At 58.2% G+C, this 10,018-nt stretch overlaps 1 protein-coding gene across 1 annotated transcript; it reads left to right on the top strand.

Annotated features, from left to right (window-relative positions):
- The first annotated feature begins 5,935 nt into the window (after positions 1-5,935).
- Positions 5,936-8,830, top strand: LOC132494908 (intestinal-type alkaline phosphatase-like). Its single transcript, XM_060106331.1, has 11 exons — positions 5,936-6,002; positions 6,082-6,198; positions 6,311-6,426; positions 6,620-6,794; positions 6,873-7,045; positions 7,294-7,428; positions 7,520-7,592; positions 7,693-7,827; positions 7,911-8,102; positions 8,322-8,438; positions 8,541-8,830. The coding sequence occupies exons 1-11, from the start codon at positions 5,936-5,938 to the stop codon at positions 8,828-8,830; spliced, it is 1,590 nt and encodes a 529-aa protein (XP_059962314.1).
- The last annotated feature ends 1,188 nt before the right edge of the window (positions 8,831-10,018 follow it).

Genomic DNA, 10,018 nt, shown 5'->3' with positions numbered 1-10,018 from the left:
CACACCATGCAGCATGTGGAATCTTAGTTTCCCGACCAGGGATCATACCTGTACCCCCTGAAGTGGAAGTGCTGAGTCTTAACCACTGGACCACCTGGGAAGTGCCTTAAAAAGTTATTTTACTTAACCAGGTTCACGAATTGCATTGATTCTTTAACGTTCTTAAATTGTGCCTTGCTGAGTTCTGGAAAGCAGTCAGCCAAATACTGAAGAAGCAACAGAAACTGAAGTGCAAAATAGAACATGAAACAAAAACTCTCCTTTAGCATATTTTACCTTAATAGATTTTCAAACTACACAAGGTACCATTGGAATAAAATTGTCCTCCTCGATCTTATGATACAAAATAAACGTGAAATTATTTTCACTCCTGAGTTACAGGAGGCTCTTGGGTTTTTTGTTTTTGTTTTTGTTTTTGTTTTTGTTTAGGCTGCACCTCGCAGCTTGTGGGATCTTAGTTCCTCGACCAGGGATTCCAACTACTGGACCGCCAGGGACAGTGTCCGGGAGCATGAGTGGGTTGAGGCATCCCGCACCCTCCTAGACAGGAGGCCTTGTACTGGTTGGGTCTGCGGGGGCTCATCTGGGCCTCCAGGATGCTTTACATGCGGTCGCTGCTCAAGAGACTTTAAACTGAATCAAGTTGTCTCCTTTAAAGGACAAGCAGCCGCCGAGCTTCTGATTTTTGTCTCTGAGACCCTCTCTAGCCAGCCTCTCTCAGAGAGCCCCGTAGAGCCTCTGAGACCTCAGCCCCGCCTCCCGACCTGTTTCCAAGGCCGGTATCCTGAGTTCTCTCTACTAACAGTTGCCTCTGGGGCCTTCCTTTCAGCTTGGCCACCTCCCTCCAACTCCAAATGCCAAAACTAGTGCCGTCCCTTCTGCAGGTGGAGAGATTCCCAGCATGAGGGCAAGCATGATCCCTCGGGTCCCCGGATGAATCCTGATGTGCGCCCTCCAGCTCTGCTGAGTCCAGAACACATCTCTGCAGACATTTCCCCCCGTGTGACCCTTGGGTGCCCTGGGGTTCGTGCTGTCTCTGGTTCCTTCCACAGGCCCCCCAGGACTGGCCCTTCCCGAGGCTGTTCTCCAGCCACTCCCATCTGCCACTCGGGAAGTGCAGAGCCAGGTTCTAAAGCACCTTCACCTTCCATGTGACCTCTGAGAACTCTGGGCGGCTGACTTCCACAGAACTCCAAAGGAGCCTGTGACCCTGGGGCCGCGACCTTTCCGCTCTCCGCTGAGCGCTCCTTTCTGAGCCATCAATGGCTCAGGGGCTGTGATGCGCCTAATTGCTATGTGAGCAATGCTGGCCTCCCTATGACCAACTTTCCTGATGGCCCTTGCCTCAGGCATGCTGGGAGGAGGGATGGGTGGCCCGCCCTCCTCAGGCATGCTGGGAGGAGGGATGGGTGGCCCGCCCTCCTCTCCGGGCCTCAGAACTGCATGGGCAGGCCTGTCCAGAGGGGAAGACCTCATCAGGAATCCCACGCCAGCCAGGCGCTGCCACTCTGGCTGGACTAGGCTGAGATGACGTTCCCCAGCCCCAGGGCTCACCACGTGCCCTCCTACCTCCCTGCCATATGCCCAGTTGGCCTCAGGAGGCTCAACACCTCCCTGATTCCATGTGGCCCCAAAGGAAAAGAGGGCAAAATAAAACTCGTGTTGGCTTCCCTCATCCCAGCACGAGTGGGGACGTTCATACCATCTCTACAGGACTGGTGGGAAGCAGAAATGAGAGCTGGGGACGAGGGCCCAGGGAGCACTTGCCCCTAGAGAGGGAGGCCTCCATTTCCCCAAAGTGCTGGCGGCGGCGGGGGGGGGGGGGGGGAGGTGTGGCCTATTGATGATCAACAGCCTTTCTGTTCCCAGCTGCTGCCCTGCTCTCCCCTGAGTGGAAGGACTGTCACTACATCTCCAGGGGACATCGTGAGACTGGGAGGGCAGGAGGCAGGCATAAGGCATCCCCCATGGCTCGGCTGGTGCTGCAGTGGGCACAGCATCACACACCCACACCTCCCGCTGCCGGCAGTGCCTGCAGGGGCCACCATGCTGGGGGCTGGGACACAGCCCAGAGAGCCGAGGGTGGTAAGTGGGGACAACGGTGGAGGGCGCTGGGGCTCTAGATGGGGCCCCACAGGACAAGACCTTCCTTCCCAGAGAACAGAGAGACCAGGACAAGCATCCCCCAGAGAGCAGGCTCCATGCAGCTGGCCATCCCCTGGCCCGAGGTATCCGTAACCCCAGAGTGCAGGACAGGAGGTGTCATCTCTTACTCCAGAGCAGAAAGCTCTGCTGCCTGCTGCCTTGTCATCCCTGGGCCCCAGGGGACAGTGTAAGAGCATCTCATCACAGTCAGGTGACTCAGACCCAGAGGAGGGAGGCAAGGTGCCCTGGTGGGAACATGGACAAACATCCTTTGTTTACTGCAAGAGACACGGGGTTTATATTTGGTCTCTGGTCCTGCCCAGGCACAGGACAAAATGCACAAGAAACCAAGAGGGGTCATAGCTGATGATCACTTAATCTCATCATAAGAAAAGCATTAAAGGAAACTTTGTACTCCACACCTATTAGCATGGCTAAAATTAAAAACAGCGACAACACCAAATGATGGTGTGAATGCAGAGAAACTGGATCCCCAGTTTCTCTGTGGTGCAACCCCTCTGCAAAACAGGCAGATCCTTTTGGTTGGGGGGCTGCAGGGGAATGTGCTTTCTTAAACAAACAAACAAAAAACACTAGACATGCAACAACGCTGTGACCCAGCATTTGCACTCCTGGGCACGCATCCCAGAGAAATGGAATGAAATGAAACGTTCACGCAAAAACCTGTCCGTGGAGATTCGTGGCAGCTTTATTCATAACAGCCAAACCTGGAATCAGCCTAGAGGTCCTTGCACATGAGAATGGTTAAACACGCTGCGGGGTCCACTCACCCCGGACACTGCTCAGTGGCACAAAGGAGTCAACAGCTGATCCTAGCTCGGGTGAATCTCCGGGGAATGAGCCTGAGTGAAAAAGACCAGTCCCAGAGACTGTATGATTCCACTCATGTAACTTATTTGAAATAACAGGATTTTAGAAATACGGGGACAGGGATTAGGGACGGGGTGGGGTGGCTATAAAGGAACAGGTGGGGTTGGAGCTGCTCAGCACCTTGACTGTGCTGGTGTTTACATGAACCCACACATGTGATAAGATGGTACAGAACGTACACAATCACAAATGTGCACATGTAAAATGGGGGAATCTGAAGAGAAATGTGAAAATCTGTGAATTATAACATTGGAGAAGATAGGACGAAGCATACAAGGGATCTCTATTATTTCTTACCACCACAAGTGCATCTACAGTTACGTCAAAAATTCAAATTAAAAAAGGGGACTGGGAAGGGCTTCGCTGGTGGCGCAGTGGTTGGGAGTCTGCCTGCTGATGCAGGGGACACGGGTTCGTGTCCCAGTCTGGGAAGATCCCACAAGCCGCGGAGCGGCTGGGCCCGTGAGCCATGGCCGCTGAGCCTGCGCGTCCGGAGCCTGTGCTCCGCAACGGGAGAGGCCACAACAGTGAGAGGCTCGTGTACCGCAAAAAAAATAAATAAATAAAGGGACTGGGAATTCACTGGACTAAAGATTAATCTTGGAGTAACAAAACTTTAACCTACGGCCTGGTCAAAGGAACCGATTCATTCATTAAGGGCCTGCCCAGGAGTTAGTCTCTCCTGACCTGTAGCCAAGAATTTTCCGAGCACAAGACTATGCAGGTGACAGAGGCGGCTATGGAAGCACCTCGCAGAGGCCAGGAAGGATGCCCCCAACCTGGTATGTCCTCCGAGAGCTAGAGTTTCACCTGGGTCAGCGTGGTGAGCGGGTGGAAGAGCAGGTCAAGGGAGGAGGAGAGGACTTCCCTGGCGGCGCAGTGGTTAAGAATCCGCCTGCCAACGCAGGGGACACGGGTTCGAGCCCTGGTCCGGGAAGATCCCACGTGCCAAGGAGCAACTAAGCCTGAGTGCCACAACTACTGAGCCCGTGAGCCACAACTACTAGAGCCCGTGCTCTGCAACGAGAAGCCACCGCAGTGAGAAGCCCACGCACCGCAACAAAGAGTAGCCCCCGCTAGGTGCAACTAGAGAAAGCCCGCGAGTAGCAACGAAGACCCAATGCAACAAAAATAAGTAAATCAAATAAATAAATTTAAAAAAAAAAAAAGGAAGAGCCCAGAAGCTCTGCCTGAGGGGAGGGCACACTGGGGAGTGGGGCCGGGCACGGGGATGCTGGGGGCCAGGGCACTTTGACTCAGGGGGTGAGGTGGCCACATGGGGAGGGGCTACCGCGGTCCACTGGGGTGGGTGGGGCTGGGAGGTACACGTTGTTTTCTTTGAAAAAAATGTCTTAATTGTGGTAAAAGACATGACATAAAAGTTCCCATCTTGACCACTTTTAAGTGTCCAGGTCAGTAGTGTTAATATATTCACATCGTTGGCTAGAGGTCTCCATGACTTTGTCATCTCGCAAACCTGAAAGCCTGCATCCATTACACAAGTCCCTGGTCCCCCTCCTCCCAGCTCCTGGCAGCCGCCATCCAAATTTCTATTTCTATGCATTTGACAACTTGAGACACCTAGTGAAGTAGAATCACACAGTGTTTGTCTTTTGGGGACTGGCTTGTTTCACTGCGCATCGTGTCCTCAAGGTTCATCCGTGTTGTAGCAGGCGTCAGACTTCCCTTCCTTTTTAAGGCTGAATAATATTCCATTTATCGCTTTATCATGCTTTCTTCATCCATTCATCTGCTGGCAGACGCTTGAGTTGCTTGCACCTCTTGGCACTGTGAATACTGCTGCTACAAACGTGGGTGACAAATACCTCTTCTAGATTCTGCTTTCATTGGGATACATACCCAGAAGTGGGATTGCTGGATTGGAGGAATGTTTTGAACCCAGCCTGGGGCAACTGAAACCTCTTAGCTCCTTATCAGAAGCTACGCCTGTGAGTGTGCCTTGCCTGTGGGGAGAACAGACTCACCCCTGGCTTCCATACCTGTCCAAGGAAGCAGAGGTCAACTTCAGGTACAGGGCACTAATCCCACCCCTGCCAGCCCTTTACAGGCACCTTACACACACACACACACACACACACACACACACGCACACACGATAACGCTGGCCCGGCCCAGCCCTCAGCAATTGGAGACACACGCAAGGACCCCACTCTGCTATCACTCAGCTGTACCCTTTTCCACAGCAGGAGAACCTTAGGCCCAGGCTCCAGGGCCCCTCCTCTCCCGCCACCAGCCCCGTGCCCCCTCCACCTGCCCAGGCCAAGACTGGTGAGAAGCTGAGTGGGTGGCAGGGCAGCCAGACCCCCCACACGTGTCTCTGTGCCTCAGGGCATCAGGAAGGCAAACCCCAGCCCCTGGCCCTGGCTGTGGGCTTCCAATCGCATCTCGCTCAGCACCCAGAGCCACACCAGGCCATGCTGACTTTCAGAAACTACTGAACACATGAGGTGAATGAAGGAGGGACGGTTCTCCCACAGGACTTGGTGAGCAGAGAGATGGGAGTGGCCCCCGTCAGGCCCTTGCGGATGGTCCTCAGGCAAAGGGCCTCTGCCCCCTAATCCCCACCCCACCCTGAAGAGCCAGGTGGGGACCATCCTGTGAGGGAAGGACCTGCTTCCTTCAGGACCCCTGTGCACTCAGCCACACCCCTCCACTTCCCTCTGGCAACATGGCTTAAAGTCATAGGTCAGGACCAGGGACAGGGTGTGGCCGCTTCGGGCACTGGGAGGGACACAGAGCCTTTTACAGCAGGGACAAAGTCCTCCCCTGATTTAAGCCCAGGCAGCTTGTACTGCAGCTGATACCCTGGTGTCCCAGCCTTGCCTGAGAGCCACATCCCCAGGGTCCCAGCCTTGCCGCCCTCCGCCGTCGCACAGGCATGCAGGGGGCCTGGATGCTGCTGCTGCTAGGCCTGCAGCTACGGCTCTCCCTTGGCTTCAGACCAGGTAATGAGGCGCCTCCTAGCTGCCCCCCGACACAGGGAGCTTCCCAAGGCTGACCTGAGTCCACTCTCCTCTTGGCCAGTTGAAGAGGAAGACCCAGCCTTCTGGAACCACCAAGCAGCCCAGGCCCTGGATGTTGCTAAGAAGCTGCAACCCATCCAGACAGCTGCCAAGAATCTCATTCTCTTCCTGGGGGATGGTGAGTGTGCTGGGCCTGTCCATCCCGTCGCCCTGCAGCCCTGGAACCCTAGGCTGCCGGCAGACACAGGGTGGCCCTGGGGACTCAGGCCTGACACAGGGTGTACCTACAGGGATGGGGGTGCCCACGGTGACAGCCACTCGGATCCTAAAGGGGCAGATGAATGGCAAACTGGGAGCTGAGACGCCCCTGGCCATGGACCAATTCCCGTACCTGGCTCTGTCAAAGGTAAGGGCTGAGTGGCCTCAGCGTGCTCTATACCGGAGGGGTGGGTGTGGGGCTAGGGAGCATGGCAGGAGGGAAGGGCCCAGGAGGGCTGGGGCTGAGGTAGGGCCCGGGTGCAGTGAGCATGGGCCCCAGGGCCTGGGTCAGGATCCGGGTGTACGCCCGTGAGCAGAGCGGAAAGCATCTCTGCCCGCAGACATACAACGTGGATAGACAGGTGCCAGACAGCGCAGGCACGGCCACCGCCTACCTGTGCGGGGTCAAGGCCAACATGAAGACCATTGGTGTAAGTGCAGCTGCCCGCTACAACCTGTGCAGCACGGTACATGGCAATGAGGTCACATCTGTGATGAACCGGGCCAAGAAAGCAGGTAGGCTTGGGGCCAGCTTCGCCGGTAGGGACAGGCTCAGAGACCTCAGTGGCCCATCCTGACCTCTGCCACCCCCAGGGAAGTCAGTGGGAGTGGTGACCACTACGAGGGTGCAGCATGCCTCGCCAGCTGGCACCTATGCACACACGGTGAACCGTAACTGGTATTCAGACACGGACATGCCTGACCAGGCGAAGAAGGAGGGCTGCCAGGACATCGCCACGCAGCTCATTGGCAACATGGACATTGATGTGAGACATGAGGGGCAAGGGGCGGGACTGTGCGGGGGCGTGGGTCCCACCCCCGCCACAATCCCAGGCCACCCACGGCCCTGGGGCCTGGCAGGGTCTCCGTGGGTTTGGGGCGTGGGGCACAGTGTAGACGTTACGGGGGGGACAAGCCATTCCCACAGACCTAGCTGGGACGCTAGGGGCTGTCTGAGGAGGGAGCAAAGGGCCAGCCAGGCCCCGAACCCACCTGCCCTAATCCCTGGCCCCAGGTGATCCTGGGTGGAGGCCGAAAGTACATGTTTCCTGAGGGGACCCCAGACCCTGAATACCCAGGCAACGCCAGTCAGAACGGAATCCGGAAGGACCAGCAGAACCTGGTGCAACAGTGGCAGGACAAGCACCAGGTGATGGGGGCTCGTGGGTGCAGGGGGCACAGCAGGGCAGGGGCTGCAGAGTGTCGGGCCATGGGCTGAGGCCTGGTCCTGCCCCTCCCAGGGTGCCCAGTACGTGTGGAACCGCACGGCGCTCATTCAGGCATCTAAGGACCCCAGTGTAACACACATCATGGGTAATGACCCCGCCCAGCCCACTGTCCTCCCCCAGGATGGCTGCCTTGGGTCCTCCTTGCACCCTATCTTGCCAGTCACTACTGGTTCCCTTTCCCACAGGCCTCTTTGAGCCAACAGACATGAAGTTTGAGTCCCAGAGAGACACCACCAAGGACCCATCCCTGCAGGAGATGACAGAGGCAGCCCTGCGTGTGCTCAGCAGGAACCCCCGGGGCTTCTACCTCTTTGTGGAGGGTGAGTGGCCGCCCCTTGATGAGCAGAGGAAGGCAGGGAGCAGTCGGGGCAGATTTAGCATCTTCTATGTGACCTTCTTGCAGGAGGCCGCATTGACCACGGTCACCATGAAGGCATAGCTTACAGGGCGCTGACCGAGGCGGTCATGTTCGACAATGCCATTGCCAAGGCCACCCAGCTCACTAGTGAAGCAGACACGCTGATCCTCGTCACCGCCGACCACTCCCATGTCTTCTCTTTTGGCGGCTACACACTGCGTGGAAGCTCCATTTTCGGTAAGCCCAGGGAGAGGCGCGGGCGCTTTTTCCGAAGTTACGTGGCAGAAATTGCTCTGAGCCAGTTTCCTCATATGCCAAGTGGGGTAGTAACAGCAACTGCCCTGCACGGCTCTGGTGAGGAGTAAGCCAGTGAATAGGCAAGAAGTGGCCGGGTTCAGCAACAGGAGGCGCACGGAAGGCTGGGGTCAGCGTGGTCACGGGGCCCCCTCCCTGCAGGGCTGGGTTTTGACAACGCCACCGACGGCAAGTCCTACACCTCCATCCTCTATGGCAATAGCCCGGGGTACGTGCTTGGCGGAGCCTCAAGGCCCAACGTCAACGACAGGGAAAGCAGTGAGTGCAGAGGGGGCTGCGTTGGGGGCGGGACCCGGGCTGGGAACTCACGGGAGGGGGGCCCGCCTCCCCGCCGGCCCTGAACTCCCACCCTCTGGTCAGGCGACCCCGCGTACCAGCAGCAGGCGGCCGTGCCCCTGAAGAGCGAGACCCACGGCGGCGAGGACGTGGCGGTGTTCGCGCGCGGCCCGCAGGCGCACCTGGTGCACGGCGTGCAGGAGCAGACCTTCGTGGCGCACGTCATGGCCTTCGCCGCCTGCGTGGAGCCCTACACCACCGACTGCCACCTGCAGCCCCCCGCCGACGCCGCGCCCCAGGCCGCCTGCCCACCCTCGCTGGCCCTCCTGGTCGGGGCGCTGCTGCCGGTGCTGCTGGCGGCCGGCCCACACTGACCCGCACCCGCCCTGGGCCTCGGGGGCTCCTGTTCCCGCGCCAAGAGCCCCCAGCCCAGGCCCCACCCGAGCTGGCACCTCGGGTCCCCACCACAGCGTCCCATCCTGGCCACCGCCCCCGCGTCCCCCACCCGGACCTCCACCAGACCTTCACCTCCCAGCGATAAGGAGTCTCAGCCCCCCGCCCTTCATGGGCCCAGACCATCCTGGAGGCTGAGGCCCTGATTTTCCTGTGACACCCATAGTTCTCCTCCCTGCCCCCTAGCTCGGTGGCCTAAGATTCTGTGCTGTGCAGCCGGGACCCCAGGAAAGGCAGGGGCTTGGACCACGCAGTCTCCCCTCGACCCGTAGCCGTGCCTGCGGACTAGGCAGGCACTCTCCCAGGGCTGTCCCTAGGCCGGCCTAGAACCCACGCCTTGCCTTTCCTGGAGACCCGAGGACTTAGGGGCCCCTGCGGAGGCGTGGCTTCCTGACCTCCTGGAACCCACCCTGTAGGCACCTTGCTGGCCAAGGAGGCTGCTGGGACCAGGACAGCCAGAGGGCCCTCGACACAAAGTCCTCAGCTGCCCCTCCTGGGAACCCAGCGGTACCATTAGAGAGGAGACGGCGACCCAGGAAGGAGACTTGTCCCACGTCACTCAGCTACCGTGATGGTGCCCCGCGCCCCAGTGCCCATTCCAGGCTGGGAGAGCCAAGGAGCAGCGGGGGAGCTGTGGGTTCCGGGAGGGACAAAGCAGTTGTCAAATAAACTGTTATACAGTGTGATGCCAGGAGTGATATGTTCTAGGCGGAAAACTCCTTAGCAAGTGGGGGCAGAGTGTGTGTCTGTGTGAGGGGCGCGGGGTGATTCACATCAGGAGTCAGGGAGGGGCTGCCTGAGGGGCTGACAGCTGAACAAGGACCAAAGGAAGTGAGGGCTGGAGCGAGGCCGAAGGACAGCGGTGCAGGGGCCCTTAGGCAGCAGCGGCAGGCGCCGGGGAGGCCGGTGCCAGGACCAGAGTCGGAGGGAGTGGGGCGGGTAAAGAAGGTAGAAGCTGAGGGGACAGGAGGGCTGGGGGCGGGGCGCAGAGGGGGAGGAGTTTGCACTTTACCCAGCCTGGGGGATGTGATTGGAAGGCTTTGAGCGGGGGCATAACAGGACCTGACTCTTAGAAAATATCCTGCTGGCTACTGAGGGGAGAAGTCTCT

Source organism: Mesoplodon densirostris, chromosome 8 (genome assembly GCF_025265405.1).
Source record: "Mesoplodon densirostris isolate mMesDen1 chromosome 8, mMesDen1 primary haplotype, whole genome shotgun sequence".
NCBI lineage: Eukaryota > Metazoa > Chordata > Mammalia > Artiodactyla > Ziphiidae > Mesoplodon > Mesoplodon densirostris.
Note: the sequence above shows the minus strand (reverse complement) of the source record. Positions and strands in the feature narration are given on the sequence as shown.